This window comes from Phoca vitulina, unplaced genomic scaffold (genome assembly GCF_004348235.1).
Source record: "Phoca vitulina isolate PV1807 unplaced genomic scaffold, GSC_HSeal_1.0 scaffold13, whole genome shotgun sequence".
Taxonomy (NCBI): Eukaryota; Metazoa; Chordata; class Mammalia; order Carnivora; family Phocidae; genus Phoca; species Phoca vitulina.
The window spans coordinates 14,654,605-14,675,602 of NW_022589716.1; the positions used below are offsets into that span (position 1 = coordinate 14,654,605).

General features: G+C 37.4%; 1 protein-coding gene across 1 annotated transcript in view; it reads right to left on the reverse strand.

Moving 5' to 3' along the window:
- DNAH12 (dynein axonemal heavy chain 12) overlaps window positions 1–20,998 on the reverse strand; it is a 234,173-nt gene that overhangs the window by 189,225 nt on the left and 23,950 nt on the right. Inside the window, exons 5-12 of the mRNA XM_032412204.1 lie at window positions 17,542–17,614; window positions 16,582–16,740; window positions 16,174–16,369; window positions 12,040–12,228; window positions 11,195–11,351; window positions 10,233–10,324; window positions 9,329–9,507; window positions 6,713–6,848 (exon numbers count right to left, since the gene is read on the reverse strand). Of these exons, the coding sequence (XP_032268095.1) occupies window positions 6,713–6,848; window positions 9,329–9,507; window positions 10,233–10,324; window positions 11,195–11,351; window positions 12,040–12,228; window positions 16,174–16,369; window positions 16,582–16,740; window positions 17,542–17,614 (1,181 nt within the window). The remainder of the gene's footprint in view (window positions 1–6,712; window positions 6,849–9,328; window positions 9,508–10,232; window positions 10,325–11,194; window positions 11,352–12,039; window positions 12,229–16,173; window positions 16,370–16,581; window positions 16,741–17,541; window positions 17,615–20,998) is intronic.

Here is a 20,998-nt window from a genome sequence, read left to right on the forward strand (position 1 = left end):
TCTTACACTGTTGGTGGGAATGCAAGTTGGTACAGCCACTTTGGAAAACAGTGTGGAGGTGCCTCAAAAATTTAAAAATAGAGCTACCCTATGACCCAGCAATTGCACTACTGGGTATTTACCCCAAAGACACAGATGTAGTGAAAAGAAGGGCCATATGCACCCCAATGTTCATAGCAGCAATGTCTGCAATAGCCAAACTGTGGAAAGAGCGGAGATGCCCTTCAACAGATGAATGGATAAAGAAGATGTGGTCCATATATACAATGGAATATTACTCAGCCATCAGAAAGGATGAATACCCAACTTTTACATCGACATGGATAGGACTAGAGGAGATTATGCTAAGTGAAATAAGTCAAGCAGAGAAAGTCAATTATCATATGGTTTCACTTATTTGTGGAACACAAGGAATAGCATAGAGGACATTAGGAGAAGGAAGGGAGAAATGAGGGGGAGGGAATTGGAGGGAGAGATGAACCATGAGAGACTATGGACTCTGAGAAACAAACAGGGTTTTAGAGGGGAAGGGGAGGGGGAGGGGGGATTGGTTAGCCTGGTGGTGGGTATTAAGGAGGGCATGTACTGCATGGAGCACTGGGTGTTATACGAAAACAATGGATCATGGATCACCACATCAAAAACTAATGATGTACTGTATGGTGACTAACATAACATAATAAAATTTAAAAAATAAATAAATAAAATAAATAAATAAATAAATAAATAAATAAATAAATAAATAAAAACGAATCTGAGAAACTGTCAGAGCCAAGAGGAGCCTAAGAAGACACAACTAGAAATAATGTAGTGTCTAAGATAGGTTCCTGAAACAGAAAAAGGACATTAAGTAAAAACTAAGAAAAACTGGTAACTTGTGGACTTTAGTTAATGATGTATCAATACTTGTTTATTAATTCTAACAAATGTACCATACTAATGTAAGATGCTAATAATGAGTAAATTGAGTGGAGGGAGGGGCAGCAGGGACTATGTGATATGGGAACTCTCTGTACTATCTGCTCAATTTTTATTTAAATCTAAAGCTATTCTTTTTTTTTTTTAAGATTTTATTTATTTATTTGACAGAGAGAGACACAGCAAGAGAGGGAACACAAGCAGGGGGAGTGGGAGAGGGAGAAGCAGGCTTCCCGCTGAGCCGGGAGCCCGATGCGGGGCTCGATCCCAGGACCCCGGGATCACGACCCGAGCTGAAGGCAGACACCTAATGACTGAGCCATGCAGGCACCCCAATCTAAAGCTATTCTAAAAAATGAGGTCTGTTAGTTATTTTATAAATTAATTTCCATATTCAAGTAATAAAGATTCAAAAATTTAAAGATATCATTTAATATAACATTAAAAGATATTAAGTACCTGAAAATTTATCTAAAAAAGTACAACCTCTACAGAGGAAATTATAAAATGCTGACAGATTTAAAGAAGAGGCAAATAAATAAAAGATATCTCATGAATTGGAAGACTCCATGTGTAAATGTGCCACTTCTCTCTATTTCATGCATTTTTAATCAAAATTCTACCAGATTTTTATGGAATGTGAAAAACTGATTGTAAAATTTATACTAGAAAGACACTAATTCTCAAAATTTATTATAAATTTGAGGCAATCTCAACCAAAATCCCAAAAGGTTACTTTATGAAATGTGATAAGCTAATTCTAAAATTGATATGAAAATGCTAAGGGCCAAGAACAAGCAAGAAACTTGGTGAAGAAGAATGGGAGGACATGTTCTACCAGGTATCAAGACTTATTATTGCTAGAATAAGACCTATAAATACAGAGAAGAAACTGATGGTTGCCAGAGGGAAGGGGCTGAGGGGAGGGGCCAAATGGGTGTAGGGGATTGAGAAATGCAGGCTTCTAGTTATGGAATAAATAAATCATGGGAGTAATAGGTACAGCACGAGGGAATACAGTCAATGATATTGTAAGAGTGTTACATGGTGACAGGTAGTAGCTACACTGTGGAGAGTATAGCATAACGTATAGAGATGTTGGATCACTATGTTGTATATCTAAAACTAAAGTAACATTGTGAGTCAACTATACTCAAATAAAAAAATAAAAATAAATAAAAGTCCAGTGGCTTAAAGGGGGAAAAAAAGATGTATTATTGCTATAAAGTTAAGCTATTGTAATTAAGTCAGTGTGGTATTGATACCAGGACAGACAGAAAGGCCAATGGAACAGAACAGAGTGTCTTAAATTAGATCTGTATAAATATGGACACTTAATACATGATAGAGGTGGCGCTGCAGAGCAGTGGGGAAGGGACAGTCTCTTTGATAAATACATAATTACTCATCTATGTGGAAAAATAATTAGGTTGGACCTCACATCATTCACAAAACTAAGATTCTAGGAAGACTGAAAACATAAACATAAAAGGCAAACTAGACAGGTCTAAAAAAGGATACAAGAAAAAAGCATCATGACCCTTGGTAGGAAAGGATTTCTTAAACAAGACACAGAAAGTACTAGGTATAAAAGGAAACACTGGGGGCACCTGGGTAGCTCTGTCAGTTAGGTGTCTGACTCTTAATTTCGGCTCAGGTCATGATCTTAGGGTTGTAAGATCGAGCCCTGCATTGGGCTCCACACTGGGCATGGAGCCTGCTTAAGTTTCTCTCCCTCTCCCTCAGTCCCTCTCCACCACACCTCTCTCTCTCTCTCTCTCTCTCTCTCTCTTTATGTCTCCCCCTCTCTCCTTCTCTAAAAAAAAAGGTGGGGGGGGACTCTTCCTGTTCTCCACCATGGCGGATCAAGGTGAAAAGGAGAACCCCATGTGGGAACTTTGCATCTGCAAGCTCTGCCTCAACATCTGTGTGGGGGAGAGTGGAGGCAGACTGACCCAGGCAGCCAAGGTGCTGGAGCAGCTCACAGGCCAGACTCCCATGTTCTCCAAAGCTAGATACACAGTTAGATCCTTTGGTATCAGGAGAAATGAAAAGATTGCCGTCCACTGCACAGTCCGTGGGGCAAAGGCAGAAGAAATCCTGGAGAAAGGTCTAAAGGTGCGAGAGTATGAGTTAAGAAAAAAACTTCTCTGACAGCCACATCCAGAAGAATGAAACCGGACCACTTTCTTACACCATACACAAAAATAGACTCAAAATGGATGAAAGACCTAAATGTGAGACAGGAATCCATCAAAATCCTAGATGAGAACACAGGCAGCAACCTCTGTGACCTCAGCCACAGCAAGTTCTTGCTAGACACATCTCCAAAGGCAAGGGAAACAAAAGCAAAACTGAACTATTGGGATTTCATCAACATAAAAAGCAAAGGAAACAGTCAACAAAACCAAAAGACAACCAACAGAATGGGAGAAGATATTTGCAAATGACATATCAGATAAAGGGCTAGTATCCAAAATCTATAAAGAACTTATCAAACTCAACACCCAAAGAACAAATAATCCAATCAAGAAATGGGCAGAAGACATGAACAGACACTTCTGCAAAGAAGACATCCAAATGGCCAAAAGACATATGAAAAAATGCTCAATATCACTCAGCATCGGGGAAATACAAATCAAAACCACAATGATAAATCACTTCACACCAGTCAGAATGACTGAAATGAACAACACAGGAAACAACAGTTGTTGGTGAGGATGCAGAGAAAGGGGAACCCTCTTACACTGCTGGTGGGAATGCAAGCTGGTGCAACCACTCTGGAAAACAGTATGGAGGTTCCTCAAAAAGTTGAATAGAGCTACTCTATGACCCAGCAATTGCACTACTAGGTATTTATCTAAAGGATACGAATGTAGTGATTTGAAGGGGCACATGTACCTCAGTGTTTATAGCAGCAATGCCCACAGTAGGCAAACTATGGAAAGAGCCCAGATGTCCATCAACAGATGAATAGATAAAGAAGATGTGGTGTATATATTTATACAATGGAATACTACTCAGCCATCAAAAAAAAAAATCTTGCATTTGCAATGATGTGGATGGGACTGGAGGGTATTATGCTAAGCAAAATAAGTCAATCAGAGAGACAATTATCATATGATCTCACTTGTATGTGGAATTTAAGAAACAAAACAGGATCATAGGGGAAGGAGGGAAAAATAAAACAAGATGAAATCAGACAGTGAGACAAACCATAAGAGACTCTTAACTCTAGGAAACAAACTAAGGGTTGCTGAAGGGGAGGGGGTGGGAGGATAGGGTAACTGGGTGATGGGCATTAAGGAGGGCATGCGATGTAATGAGCACTGGGTATTATATAAGACTGATGAATCACTTGTGTTTCTGAAGACTTCAAATGGGGGTTATTCTTTTCCCCACTTGTTAACATGGGAATATCTGAAGCATCTGGTATTTTGAAATACCCCAACATACTATTTTTTTCATAATTATAATCATATACTTGTAGTTTAATGGGGAAATACAACATACAGTGTTCAAATGCAAAATGGAACATATGAGATTCCAAATGAAACAAGAAATCTTTCAGCTTAGAAGAAATCTGTGTTCAGGTCAATCACAGCCTGGATCTTACAATTACTGCTTCTTTGTGGGGCACAGCATTTGTAAAGACATTGGACATATTGCTAATGACAAACTTAGAGGAATGCCTATCAGTATACTTCTCTAAATATTATTTACAGAAATAAAAAGCAATGAATAAAAAAAAGGACTGAAGAATCACTGAACTCTACGTCTGAAACTAATAATATATTATATGTTAATTAATTGAATGTAAATTTTAAAAAGAACTGGAGGCATCTTAAAAACAAATTTTTAAAAATAAATTAAAAGATAAAGACCAGCGGCATCTTAAATATCCAACAGTGAATGGTTAAATAATTCACTTATTCTTAACATATCTACATCTAAACCTGTAAGTTTAAATATTCAAAAATACATTTTTATGTTTCATAATTATGTTTCAATCTTAAGTCAAACATGTTTATTATGCAATCTTTTTTTGTTTATGATGCAATCTTAAATCAAAAATATGGTACTCAATTTTCTATTAAGTAGAAAATGTTTCATATTTTTGGTCAGCTTAATGTTTTTCTGTACCTCCTACTTTTCTATTGTCATATGTTACCTTCACAATACAAAATTATTTTTAAAAAGCATATGAAAAGTGTTCAAATTCATTTGTTTTCAATAAAATGCAAATTAAAAATACAATGATTTCCACCTAACAGAACAGAAATTTTCTTCCTTTTTCTTTTTTTAAAGTTTTTATTTAAAATCCAGTTAGTTAGCATACAATGTAATATTAGTTTCAGGTGTATAATATACTAATTCAGGACTTCCATACATCACCCTGTGCTCATACAACAAGAGCACTCCTTAATCCCCATCACCTATTTCACTCACCCATCCCCACTCACCTCCCCACCCTTGGTAACCATCAGTTTGTTCTCTATAGTTAAGAGAACAGCCTGGCAAATTTAGCATAGCAAGCATAAGTAAGGTGTAAAACAATAGGACTCAGACGCTGCTGATAGGAGTATAAAACTGGAACTACTTTAGAAAAGAGTTTTGCCTTAGCTAATAAAGGTGAAAGTAAATATATGTTATAATACCTGGGAGAAATGCATGAATATATACACCAGAAATGTTCCCAGCAGCATTGCTATTAATAACATAAGGAGAAACAAACCAAATATCCAGAACAATAAAACTAAAATAACAAATTATTATATGGTTATATAATAGTGAATATAAGATGGCAATGAAAATAGTTAAGAAACAATGGCATTACTAACATAATGTTGACAAGATGCAACAGAATAGAAACAGTATGACTATTTATGTAAAGATCCAAATGAGACAAGAATTAGTTATATTGATTAGGAATGCATATTTAGATGGTAAAACTCTACAGAAGTGCAAGGAAGTGATTACTATAAAAGTTAGGATAGTGTTCACATCGAAGAAAAAGAGGAGACTGTGATGAACTTCTAGTGTGTTGGCAAGGTTCTATTTCTTCCCTGGGTGATAATTACGGGGTGTTTACTTTATAATATTTTAAATTGCACAATTTATGCTTTATGCAATTTTGGGTATGTGTGTTATATTTCACATTTTAAACAAAAAATTAGAGTACAATATAGATGAATGGCTACATAATCCTCTGCTGGGGAAGGCATAAGCATACTACTAAATGTAGAAATTATAGGGGTGCCTGGGTGGCTCAGTCGTTAAGCATCTGCCTTCGGCTCAGGTCATGATTCCAGGTCCTGGGATCAAGCCCCGCATCGGGCTCCCTGCTTGGCGGGAAGCCTGCTTCTCCCTCTCTCACTCCCCCTGCTTGTGTTCCCTCTCTCGCTGTGTCTCTCTGTCAAATAAATAAATAAAATCTTTTTAAAAATAAATAAATAAATAAATGTAGAAATTATAAAAGAAGGAAAAATTTAAGCCCATGTTGTTTGAGGATGAACACATAGTTGGTGGGACTAAAGAATAAAAATGTGTGATTACTGTAGAAACCAAGGGAAAACCTCTAGGGGAGAGAGGGAGAGAAGCAGTTATGATCAGAAAGTCACATGCAGAGGGATTCAGGGGTACAGGAAGTATCCTATTTCTTACCTTCGGTCATGGCAGTATAGGTAGGCACTTTATAACTACTTTTTTTATGTTTTATACATTTTCAATATGTTTATCATATTTCACAATAAAAATAAACTAATTTAAAATATGTAAATTAAAAGATTCTTACCTTGATCCGTAAAACCAACTCTTGAATCCCTGTAGTCCGGGCTTTTTCTACATAAGATATCAGATCCATCATCTCTTCTGTTGTCTCAGGGACTTTTAATGCATGCTCTTTAATTGCTTCAAATTCGCTGCAAATACTGACATAATACTCTGCTTTACTATGGCTATGGTAATTAATGCCATGTCATACTCAATACATGTGTGTTATTATGATTATTGTAAAATATGAACCGTGATAGCCTCAAAATATTAAATCACTAAGATGTTTTAAAACATTTAAGGACAACTTATCTGATATAACCCAGCGTACATCTTACATCTACAAAATCCACAAAATCGAGGTAACATTTTCATGTGGAAGTTATGGTATATTAAAATTTTTTTTCTGCAGATCTCTTTAACTCTCTTGAACACCCAGTTAAGTAAGCAGTGTGATATAGAGCGTACTTAGGAATAGCAAGCAGGCCAATATGAAAACAAAGAAGGGGACGTCACATGAAGCTGGAAAGGTGAGTAGGAATTAGATAGTGTAGGGCTTGATAGTTCAGTCTTGATTATCAAAAATTTAGGGGGGATGCATTAAAGTGGATAATGACAAAAAGACAGGAGATATTATGGGGGCACTTTCTTCTTGCTAGAGCAGAATCTAAGTCCCTTGGGGAGAGACATTACAGCAAAAGACAAGGAGGCAAACAAATTGATTGAGAGCAAGGTGGCCCAAGCAGATGTTAAACCAAACTGTGAGCAAGCAAACTGCTCTTTAATGATTATTAATTTATTTAATAAATTGTACTCTACTTAGGGGCACACATTTCCTCCTTTTGATGTTATCTACCTCAAGTACAGAATTTAAATAGAAAAGAATTAAAGAATGAACTAGACAGAGGAATCTGGACAACTTTTCAGCAGCTCTTATGCCATGGGTTTATAGTAAGATAAAATTATTTTCTTGGAATAGAATTTTCCAGAAAAGTCACACATACTCCAAAAATAAATCCCAAAAAAAGTCATGTTAAACATAAATCACTTTTTGATTATGGCATTGTCATCGCTCTTACTCAATGGGATTGTTAGAAATGGATGCTTTGCCATCTTTGATATATTTTTGTATAGTAGTAGACTTTTGTACAAAGTATGCCTGACAATACTTGACTTTTGACAGCCATATATTTTTATTCATTTAAAAATATTTATTGATGTAATAGCTCCCTTAATTGGGCACCTGTTCTATGCCAAGCATTGTGCCAGATGCTTTACAAATGTTATCTGTGATGCTAACATTAGTCCTGCAAGGAGGGGATTAGTTTTACAGCTGGCACAGCAGGAAACTGAGGCTCAGAGAAATGAAATAACTTGCCTAGAGTCACAGAACTAGTTCATCACAGAGCCAGGATTCAAATCCAGGTCTTTTGGATTCCAAAGCACAGGATTTTCTCACATTGCTTCTGGGAAAATAAACATACTAGCTAACATTGCTTGAGTACCGTATTCCAAGCACTGTGCTTAGTGCTTTATATATATTGGTTTTAATCTTTACAGAAGTTACAAACAGGCAACAAATAAGTTAAATGAGTTGGATGATGAGTTGCTTGAGCAGTGGGTGAACAAACCAAAGGACACATTCCCTGCCTAAAATGAAAACTGATTCTCAGCTCCATTTACCACTGAAGGCCCAACATGGCACGGTCTTCCCACTTTTTCAAGAAAAGTAAAAGATCTGGATTGTGTGTGCGTGTGTGTGTAAAATCTTCTAATTTTGAAATGTTGATAGCCAATTCAAAATGTGTTTAAACAAAATAAAACACAGCATGAGACAAATAAAACTATCGGCATGACCTATTCAGATAGCAGGGCACTGGTTTGTGAATCTAACTTCATAGCCACTCTGCAAAGCAGGCATTGCCGTCTCTATTTTACAGATGACGAAAATAAGCTAGGTGACACAACAAGTAAATATTGGGGTCAGGAACAATCCCAGATCTTCCCAATATCATTGAAAGTCTATAGTCTCTCCATTTTCATGCAACCTGTATTCAAACACTGGTTTATTTCAATTTCTTTTTTAAAAAAAATCCTGGGTTGCCTCAAAACAACCCTCAGACAGTATCAAACAAAAACCAGACCATCAGGACTACAAAGGAAAACTCCTTAGGAGGCAGCTATGAGGGGTGCCTGGGTGGCTTAGTCGGTTAAGCGTCTGCCTTCGGCTCAGGCCATGATCCCAGGGTCCTGGGATTGAGTCCTGCATAGGTCACCCTGCTCAGCAGGGAGCCTGCTTCTCCCTCTGCCCCTCCCCACCACTCATGCTCTCTCTCTCTCTCTCATTCTCTCTCTCTCTCTCATAAAAATAAAATCTTTTTTACAAAGGAGGCAGCTATGAAGAGAAGTTGTAAGTACTTACATTAAAATTTTTTTAAGTTAGTTTGTTTATTTATTTATTTATTTTAACTAATCTCTACACCCAATGTGGGGATCGAACTCACAATCCCGAGATGAAGAGTTGCATGCTCTTCCAACTGAGCCAGCCAGATGCCCCTCATATTTTAACAAGAGTTATTATTAGCAAAATATTTCTTTTAGCCCTATAATTCTGAGTTTAGCAATTACTTCTACTTACCTTTCATTTTCTTTTCTATGTTTTGAAGCTATGTTGTTTAATAATATGTTTGCAAAGGTTTTTGCTTTGTTTGTTAGGCCTATCTTCAAATCTTCACAATCCAAACGCACCATAGGGTAATGAACCCACTGAGGCAAAAGCATTATTTCTGAGGCAAGACTGAAAAATCTTTCTATAAACTTAAAATTTAAAAAAAAAGGATTTAAAATTCAGATCCAAGTATATTACTTGCACAGCTAAAAACCTTTAAAACAAAGTACAAACTCTTGAGCAAAGATACCCTAAAATTGTCCCACATGGCTCCCACTTACATTTCCAACTTCATATTCTAAACCAGCCATGTACTGCATTCCTATGTTACCTGTTCTACAGCTGTTTTGGTTCATTTGATAGTCTCTGAACACCCCTAAACCCTTTTGGTCTTTGTTCATGTTACAGTCCCTCTCTTCTCCACCTATAAACATCTACTTCAAAGCCTAGTTCATTTTTCACTTCTTCAAGAAACCTTCACCAATCTTCCAAAGCAGAAACAATCATTCCCTCTTCTTTGCTTCCACAACACTTTGTTCACATTTCCATTCCAGTACTTACGTCCACATGTCATAGTGGTTACTCCTATGTCTGGCTTCCAGGCCAAATATAAGCTCCTCAGGACAATGTGTATGTATTATTTATCTTTATGTCACCAAAATCTTGCTAGATGTCTGAATGTGATTGTTGAAGCAATGAATGAGTAAATGAATCACTAAAGAAATTGTTTAGTGAACCTATAAGCTTATTAAAATGATATTCTGAATAAGAAATTCTATTAACTTTAGTTGAAACATTTACTTTCCAGAAAAAAAAACCCTAATTAAAAAAAAGAAAGTCAAAGGCCTTAATGAAAAACAGAATTACCACTTACCTCTGTGTATTCATCAAAAGTATGATCTTCTGCCTGAAAAGTCTCTATCATCTCATCTGCAGTCCCATCAAGAAGCCAATTGTATTTTTCAACTGAAAATTAATAATCTAATTTAAATCTCAATAAGACCCATTCAAAAAGATAAAGTGCTTTTTAATATGATCATGGAAAGAAGTAGACTATTCAATTAAATATTATTAATAATTAACACATATTAACAGGAATAGAATAAAATAGACTTAACAAGCAAACCAGGTTAAATGTGGCATTTTAAAATAAAGAAAATAGTGTAGGTAATGATCTTACAATAACTTAGAGGTACAGATAAGCCAGTTAATAGAAGGTTTTGATTAAGAGAATGTTAAATAACTATACTGACCCCATACACCCTTGAAGAGACTGTAAAACTGAGCTGCAGTCTCTTCAAAACTATTCTTCAGGGCACCTGGGTGGCTCAGTTGGCTAAGCAACAGCCTTTGGCTCAGGTCATGATCCCGGAGTCCCGGGATGGAGTCCTGGGATGGAGTCCAGCATCGGGCTCCCTGTTTGGTAGAGAGTCTGCTTCTCCCTCTGACCCTACCCCCTCTTGTGCTCTCTCTCTCTCACTCTCTCTCTCAAATAAATAAATAAAAATAAAATCTTTTTTTAAAAAAACTTCAAAATTAAAAATTATCTTAATTTAAAACTTGATTTAGCTTTCTCCTTATTCCAACATCTCTTCTCTCTGCTTTTTTGCTTTATTACTCTCTTCCTGTTAACATTCACCCTTTGGACTAAACAACAGAATTCGTTTCTTGAGTGTGATCTTTGATTCTGCCAAAAGCCATGCCAATGCTGACTTCTGGCTCTTCCTGCTTTTTTCATAACAGCCCCAACAACCAAATATTTGACCAATGTCCAGCAAAAATAAAAACGGTATTCTTTTATGATAAAAGGTATAATACTACATATGTGATATATACCGTATGTCTCATAATGTTTTCTTGCACCTTCTAAGTTATGATGTACTGCCAACTTCAGTGTAGTAAGAGCCCATTGTAACACATGTTCAGGAAGTTGTGTGTCAAGATTTACAGTTGGTGAAGTTCCTGACAGCCAAGAGGGAACTGTTTGGACATTCTAACAAAAATTAAAATGACAATTTATGAAACAAATATCTGTGCAATTGGTCTATACATAGATCCTATACAATATTTTTAAACATTCTTTTCAGATTTCAATGGTCAAAAAAAAAATAACTTGATGCAAAATCATGATTTAAAATTGTATAGTTTGGGGCACCTGGCTGTCTCCGTCGGTACAGCATGCAACTCTTGATCTCGGGGGTTGGGAGTTTGAGCCCCATGTTGGGTGTAGAGATTACTTAAAAATAAAATCTTAAAAAATAATAAAATAAAATAGAATTATATAGTTTGTACTCTAATATAAAAACTTGAGTTAGTTTTCTATCATTCAACAAGTATTTATTGAATCACTATAATGTCTAAGTGATTATACTAGAAAGTAGAAGGAACAAACATGACATGGATCTTGTCCTTAAGAAGCTCACAACTATGTAGAGAAGATGAAATGGACACATAAATACCAATTCCTAACTGTAATAAAAGTTCTAAGAAGGAAAACATCATTTCTAGCCAGGGAACTTTATCAAAGAGAAAGTACTTTCTAACTTAAAATAACTTTGAGGATGGAAATAAAACAGAGTTATAACATTTTATGTACATGTCCACTTTATAGTTTCAACTCCACTGAAAATTTTGAAAGAGACCCATATAAAGAAACCCCATGGATAAGGATGGAAGAATACCTGTAAAGCTTCAGTTATCCGCTCTACCAAACCCAAAACAACATCTTCCAAATCTTGAAAGGTAGGATAAAATTCCATTTTATCATCATCAAATGTCAGTTCCATCTTAAATATTGGCAGCCCACGTTGATCTTCTTGGTCAAAGAGTTTCACAAATCCTTCTACAGTTCTCTTTAAGAAATCCTTTAGCTGCATGATATCATAAATTATTACTTTAGAATGTACAAATTCAACCTTTAACCTTTAGTTCAAAATCAGTGAGCTATTACCTATAATTAAGGCATTCTATCAGTCCGTTTAGTCCTCACAATTTTCTTCATTCAGCACAATATGTTCCTACTAAATTTGGTGTAAAATAATAAATAGAACAATATATGCAAACTTCAATTTTTTTTATAGAATATCAACAATCTTAATATGGCAACTAGAATTTTCCACATTCTTTAGTAATTCTTCCCCTGGTACAGAAAACTAAACAACATAGTGAAGACTAATGAGAGAAAAGGCTGGACACCTGAGGGTTAGGGTGTTATGAGGTGACATGCACATGAGCTGAGGGACAGTGGTATAGAGCTATCTCCTAGTGTCAACTGTTAAATAATCAAGGCTTTTAAGACCCAGTTACTAAACCCTTGGATGGTTGAAAATCACCACGGTGGGAATATTTACACCAGGAAATTGGCAAACACTACAAATTAGGGCTTTTCTCCCCCACCCCCAAAGCCGGATTTCCAGCACATCACTAGGTGAGGGTGAAGCCACTGGAACTGAGAAATGTGCACAATAAGTTACCAAAGTATGAATAATGCATTCTTTTTTTTTTTTTAAATAAAAAGATTTTATTTATTTTAGAGATGGTGGGGAGGGGCAAAGGGAGAATCTCAAGCAGACTCCACACTGAGTGTAAAGCCAGTCCCGGGCTCCATCTCACAACCCTGAGATCATGACTTGAGCTGAAACCAAGCATAGGATGCTCAACCGACTGAGCCACCCAGGTGCCCCTGAATGATGCATTCTTATGTAGAAACAGCTATTGGAAATTTAGCCAAGCAGATAAATACAGATCTAAAACCATCTTCAAAATGTTCCCCATCTCTACTTCTTATCAAATAATCACAGTCCTCTTAAGAGGATAAAGGTAAAAAGGAAATCATGTATATTAATTACAGGGTTATATACTAGATATTAAATGTGTTCTTTTAAGGATACATTGAAAATTTTATGGGGGCTGCTTGTGCGCGCGCAAGGCTTGAGCATGAGCCGGACTTGACCGCGAGAAGGAGGCAAAAGCCACCGCCCCCCCTCTTCCCCTCCCTTGAGTGAGGCGGCGCGTTGGCCGGAGAGAGATGGGGGGCACCCGCCCAGTCTGACCCTCGGCGCGGGTGCCTCTGTCTCACGCAGTGATCCTCGCGGGCCTCTAGTGCGCTCCCTGAGCCCCAGCAGCCTCTACCCGGCGGGCGCACCCGGGCCGGTGAGGAGGGGACGCCCGCCTGGGTGGGTACCTGAAGTCACCTGCTCCGCGCGAGAGGCAGGGGCGGCCACGGCGGTGGCAGAACTACAGAGCTGCGGGGTCCATCCGACCCTTACCCTCAGCCCCGGAAGTAACCAATGCGAACATGTTGCAGAAACATTCAAGAAGTGGCTGAAGGGGGAAGGAAAAAAGTGCCACTGCCTATCAGAAAAAAAGACCAAAAGACAACATGGCAAATACAACCACCAAGTTCCATAAAGCACTCATCAATGGTGATTAAAAACCTGGCCTGCCAAATTTATGAAAACAACCCTCAGCTGAAAGAATCCCTTGATCCGAATACATCTTACGGGGAGCCCTACCAGCACAATACTCCATTACACTATGCTGCTAGACATGGGATGAATAGAATACTAGGGACTTTTCTTTTTGGTAGAGATGGAAATCCAAATAAACGGCATGTGTACAATGAAACATCTATGCATTTGTTAGGTATGGGACCTCAAATTATGATATCTGAAGGAGCCCTTCATCCTCGCTTAGCACGGCCCGCAGATGATTTCAGAAGAGCAGATTGTCTGCAGATGATCTTAAGATAGAAAGGAGCAAAACTTGACCAAGGAGATATGAGAGAGCAGCTATTGATGCTGTTGACAACAACAACAAAACACCCCTGCACTATGCTGCTGCCTCAGGGGTGAAACCCTGTGTCCAGCTTTTAGTAAAACATGGAGGAGACTTGTTTGCTGAGAATGAAAATAAAGACACTCCTTGTGATTGTGCTGAAAAGCAACACCACTAAGATTTGGCTCTCAATCTGGAATCACAAATGGCACTCTCAAGAGATCCCGAAGCTGAAGAAATAGAAGCTGAATATGCTGCATTAGACAAACGAGAGGCTAAGCTCATGGATCAACTATGAGAGATTGATATTAAAAGGAATTGGAAATAATTCTCTCTTCCCTGACTGCCTTTCACATCTTCTAAAATTTTAACAATTACTAATATATTTGGGTAAATAAGTACCCATTTTTCATTTTTTAACAATAAGTAGGTTTTACCTATATAATTGGGGAAAGCTGTTTTCATTGTGGAAAGAAAGAAAAACAAATTCTTCTGTCATAAAAAAAAGAAAAAGAAAAATTTATGGAATCTTTGGAGATATTGTCCAAAAGGGAAAGTTTTTATTCAAAACCATTTTTATAGAATTGTCTTTCTACAATAGCAAAAATTTGAGGAGCCCATAAATATAAAATATAAATTAATATTTTCTTTAAAGATGATCAATTCCATTTCAAACCAAGATTTTTTTGAGAAAAAAATGAGAATCAACCAACTTGGGATTTCATATGTTCAAAAAGATATTTACTAGGATAGTCCTTTGTTAATATTCTCCAATAAAGCTATGGATAATTAGTTGATAGCCTTTAAGCATGAGCCCAGTAATCACTCATAATATTGACACATACTTCTAGACTTTCTTTTCATTTTAGATTGCTTCAGATATTGCTTCAGAAAAGTATTTTTATGCTAAACTAATTTAAATAAAATTATTGTAAAAATATTTTTCTTATCTTATTTCAAAATAATTACCTAGCACTATGTGTAAATAGAATTTTATTTAAAATAATAAACTAAAACATCAGTTTTAAACTCAACACCCCAAAAATGAATAATCCAATTAAGAAATGGGCAGAAGATATAGACATTTCTCCAAAGAAGACATACAGATGACTAACAGACACATGAAAATATGCTCACCATCACTGATCATCAGGGAAATACAAATCAAAACTACAATGAGATATCACCTCACACCTGTCAGAATGGCTAAAATCAACAACATAAGAAACAACAGCTGTTGGGGAGGATGTGGAGAAAGGGGAACCATCTTGCACTGTGGGGAATGCAAACTGGTGCAGCCACTGTGGAAAACAATATGGAGGTTCCTCAAAAAATTAAAAATAGAACTACCCTACAATCCAGCAATTGCACTACTAGGCATTTACCCAAAGAATACAAAAATACTAATTTAAAGGGATACATGCATCCTGATGTTTATACCAGCATTGTCTACAATAGTCAAATTATGGAAGCAGCCCAAGTGTCCATAGATAGATAAAAGGATAAAGATGATGTGGTGTGTGTATATATATATATGTACATATATACACACACAGAGAGATGAATATTACTCAGCCATAAAAAAGAATGAAATCTTGCCATTTGCAATGACCTGGATGGAGCTAGAGAGTATAATACTAAGTGAAATAAGTCAGTCAGAGAAACACAGATACCAGATACCATACAATTTCACTCATATGTGGAATTTAAGAAACAAAACAAATGAGCAAAGGGGGAAAAAAGAGAGAGAGAGGCAAACCAAGAAACAGACTCTTAACTATAGAGAACAAACTGATGGTTACCAGAGGGAGGGGGGTGGAGGAATGGGTTAAATAGGTGATCGGGATCAAGGAGTGCACTTGTCCTGGTGAGCACCAGGTGATGTATGGAAGTGTTGAATCACTATATTGTTCACCTGAAACTAATATCACACTGTATGTTAACTAACTGGAATTTAAGTAAAAACTTAAAAAATAATAAAGTAAAATAATAACTACTCTTATTAACATTATTATTTAAGATATATAGAACATATTTACCTGATTTGACATAAGTGTGGAAACACAGTTATAAAATGCATCCAATTTTTCAGGTTTGATGGCTTCTAGAGTTTCCTTCTTGGTAAAAAGATTTATAACCTTTGGATACCATGTGTTCATTATCTTCTCTTCTGCCTTTTTAGCTTGTATTGATAGATCATTTTTCAGTGATTCACAATCAATTGGCCCTTTAGCTCTATTTATGAGAAAAATAAAAATGATTTAAAGCAAATGATAAATACTGGTCTTAATACACAATTCTTTTTAAAAATAAGATAAATTAAAAAATTTTTAATCTGAAGAAAAGTTCTCAAGACTTATCAATTTTAAAATGTATACAGTCAAAATATAAAGACTCAAGCAAGCGACATTCAAATCTTAAATGTTAGAATAAATATGAGATTTTACCTAATCCCTGTTAAATCTAGCAAAACTGAATTGGAAAACGTCGTATAACCAAGATCCAGCAATATTTTCATAGTTGGATGAACAATGTGCAAATTAGCTGATATTTGATTTCTGGTTTGCACATAGCTAGAATGCCAAGGATTAGAATAATCCAGTCCTCTGGAAAAGCAAAACACCAAATCAAACAGGATTCAAACAATATACTCTAAATTTTAGGAAATAATAGTTATGACATGGAATTAGCATAAAGCAAGAGAAGAGGAAAATATGGTCAGCAATGGAAGCTTTAGGAGACATGCATATAATAAAAATGCATCAAGATCTTGAAAGTGTATTATCTTCAGAGAGGACAGAGACCACTTGTGGGTAAGGCAGACTGACGGGCCAGGTGGGAGTACCCTGCTAACTTCCACTGTGCTCTGGGTCAGTTACCTTGGATAGAGATAAAGGAACTCAGTCCTTGGAACTGGGGAGAAAGGATGAAGAAATCTGTCTGGCATACACCAAAGCTTACTTAAGGCCACGTTGACCTATATATCCGTAAGGATTCCCCTAATTGTGTAAGCAGCAAATAGACAAGTTCAGAGCAAGGACACCTTCAGGGGAAAAAAACCAGTAGTGCTATTTTTTAGATGTATTCAAAATACCTTTGAGCTTCACAATTCTAGACTTAAATGTAAGATCAGCTTATTTTCAATCTGTTATCAAAACCTAGATGCAATTCTGTTTTTAAAATAACTTACTGGGGCACCTGGATGGCTCAGTTGGTTGAGCCTCCGACTCTTGATTTAGACTGGGGTCATGATCTCAGGATTGTGGGAACGGCCCTGCTGTTGGGCCTTGTACTGGGCGGGGAGTCCCCTTGGGATTCTCTCTCTCTCTCTCTCCCTCTGCCCCTCCTCCTGCTCATGCCCTCTCTCTCAAATAAATAAATAAATCTTTAAATAATAATTTACTCACTCAGGGGATGTAGGTAAAGGGCCTCCTTCATCTTCAAGCCACTTAACTGGAGGTTTCACGAGAACACTCCTCACTAAAAAATATATATGCATTAATATTTCTTGAAAACCCTTGCAAATCCTACTCAAACAAAAGTTTCTAACTTTTGATATTGGAAAACATAGTTTATTGAGCATTAAAGTGAGAAGAAAAAATCCCTTTATTTGAAAAAAAAGCAAGTTCTTGGTACTATTTGGTGTTACTTTGGGTGTGAATTCAGATACAGTAAAGCTTTAAGTTTTTAGGTTTTTTTGCATTCTATCTATTCAAAGGCCACTTAAAAACTTATTCCAATAAAAACTGCAAATGTTAAATCCCTAATAAACCTCCCTAAATACAGAAGTATTTTTTATAATTCTGTAAACAGTTTAACTACACGCATAAAGACAAAGAGAAAAATCAAAAAGCTATTAGCTAATAAGCACATAAAAATTACACAAAATTCCCTCAAATTACAAGATTTTGACTGGATAATCTCAAAATAAAAACTTTTTTAAAAGTAGATTTTGAGAGGGGCAAGATGGAGGAGGAGTAGGAGACCTAAATTTCGTCTGGTCCCAGGAATTCAGCTAGACAGTTATCAAACCATTCAGAACACCTACAAACTCAACAGGAGAGCGAAGAAAAGAATAGCAGCAATTCTATGAACAGAAACGCGACCACCTTCTGGAAGGTAGGACATGCAGAGAAGTGAATCCAAGGCAATATTCGGGAAGATACCCCGCAAGTACCGGCAGCGGAGCACAAAACTGGAACTTTTAGAAGTCTGCTCCGCTGAGGGACATCATTCCAGTGGACCTCGCTCCAGTGGAACCCTCGCTGGGACAGTGTGGTCTCAGGACCCTCAGGGTCACAGAAAGACCGGGGGTGCCTGAGTGCGGCAGAGCTCCCAGGTATCGGAGCAGGGAAGCCGGCTGCAGAGACAGAGCCGAGGAGTGGGCTTTCAGCTCGGGGTTGCCATAAACCGTGATCCGCGGCACAGTGGGGCCACTGCTCTTCCAGCAGGAACACAACAAGTGGCAGATCCTGGGAGACTCCCCTTCCTCCCCCGGGAGGAGCGGCGCGGGAGCGCACTGCAGGGATCTGCTGGGTTTGGAGACTCCACACCGGGTCCTGTGCCAGAGACAGAAACGCTGGATCACAGGCCAAGTGAGCACGAAGTGCGGCCAGAGACTGGGGAGATGGGAGTGATTGCTTTTCTCTGGGGGCTCAATGAGCAGTGGGGCCCCGAGTTCTCAGCTCCTCTGGGGCAGAGATTGGGAGGCCACCATCTTCACTCTTGGCCTCCAAAGCTGCACAGAAAGCTTGCAGGGAACAAAAGCTCCCGAGAGCAAACCCCAGCAGATTTCTCAGCCTGGACCCGGCAAGGGCGGGGCAATTCCGCCTCCGGCAAAGACATTTGGGAACCATGGCAACAGGCCCCCTCCCCCAGAAGATCAGCAAGAACAGCCAGCCAAGACCGAGTTTACCGATCAATGAGAACGGCAGAACTCCAGCGCTACGGGGATACTGCACATAGAATTCATGGCTTTTTTCCCATGATCCTTTAGTCTTTCAAAGTTAATTTTATTTTTTTTTCTGTTCTTTTCATTGAATTTTTCTTCTTTCCTTTTTCAACCAACATCTTATCAATTCCTTTTTTAAAATCTTTTTTAATTTTCATTTTTACACCCATATTCTATCCCTTCATTGTATTTAACCTTATTTTTTGTATATATATGTTTTTCTTTCTTTAAAATTTTGGGATACAGTTTCTTCTAACAGGCCAAAATATACCCTAAATCTAGCGTATGACTTTGTCCTAGTCTCCCACCTGATCACATTTGCTCCTTTTTTCTTTCTTAATTTTTTCGTTCTTTTTTCAACCAACTTATCAATTCCTTTTTTAAAATCTTTTTTAATTTTCATCTTTACAGTCATATTCCATCCCTTCATCGTATTTACCCTTATTTTTGTATATATATATATTTTTCTTTCTTTAAAATGTTGGGAGGCAATTTCTTCTAACAGACCAAAATACACCCTAAATCTAGTGTGTGGCTCTGTTCTATTCACCAGCCTGATCATATTCTTTTTTTTTTTTTCCCCTTTCTTTTCCTCCCAGTTTCGGGTCTCTTCTGATTTGTTTAGTGTATATTTTTCTGGGGTTGTAGTTACCCTTTTAGCATTTTGTTCTCTCATTCATCTATTCTTCTCTGAACAAAATGACAAGATGGAAAAACTCACCTCAGAAAAAAGAACAAGACAAAGTACCGACTACCAGGGACCTAATCAGTACAGACATTAGTAAGACATCGGAACTAGAGTTCAGAATGACGACTATAAAGATACTAGCTGGGCTTGAAAAAAGCATAGAAGATACTAGAGAATCCCTTTCTGGAGAAATAAAAGAACTAAAATCTAACCAAGTCAAAATCAAAAAGGCTATTAATGAGGTGCAATCAAAAATGGAGGCTCTAAATGCTAGGATAAATAAGGCAGAAGAGAGAATTAGTGATATACAACACCAAATGATGGAGAATAAAGAAGCTGAGAAAAAGAGAGATGAACAACTACTGGAACATGAGGGGAGAATTCGAGAGAAAAGTGATACCATAAGACAAAACAATATTAGAATAATTGGGACCCCAGAAAGAGAAGAAAGAGAGAGAGGGGCAGAAGATATATTGCAGCAAATTATAGCAGAGAATTTCCCTAATTTGGGGAAGGAAACAGCCATCAAAATCCAGGAGGCACAGAGAACCCCACTCAAAATCATTAAAAATAGGTCAACACTCTGACATCTAATGGTAACACTCACAAGTCTCAGAGACAAAGAGAAAATCCTGAAAGCAGCTCGGGACAAGAGGTCTGTAACCTACAATAGTAGAAATATTAGATTCACAGCAGACCTACCCACAGAGACCTGGCAGGCCAGGAAGGACTGGCATGATATATTCAGAGCACTAAACGAGAAAAATATGCAGCCAAGAATATCCAGCTAGGCTGTCATTGAAAATAGAAGGAGAGATAAGCTTCCAGGACAAACAAAAACTAAAAGAAATTGTTAACACCAAACCATCCCTACAAGAAATATTGAAAGGGGTCCTCTAAGCAAAGAGAGAGCCTAAAAGTAACATAGACCACAAAGGAACAGAGACAATATACAGTAACAGTCACCTTACAGGCAATACAATGGCACTAAATTCATATCTTTCAATAGTTACCCTGAATGTAAATGGGCTAAATGCCCCAATGAAAAGACACGGGGTATCAGATTGGATAGAAAAACAAGACCCATTGATATGCTGTCTGCAAGAGACTCATTTTAGACCCAAAGACACCACCAGATTGAAACTGAGGGGGTGGAAAACCATTTACCATGCAAATGGACATCAAAACAAAGCTGGGGTAGCAATCCTTATATCAGACAAATTAA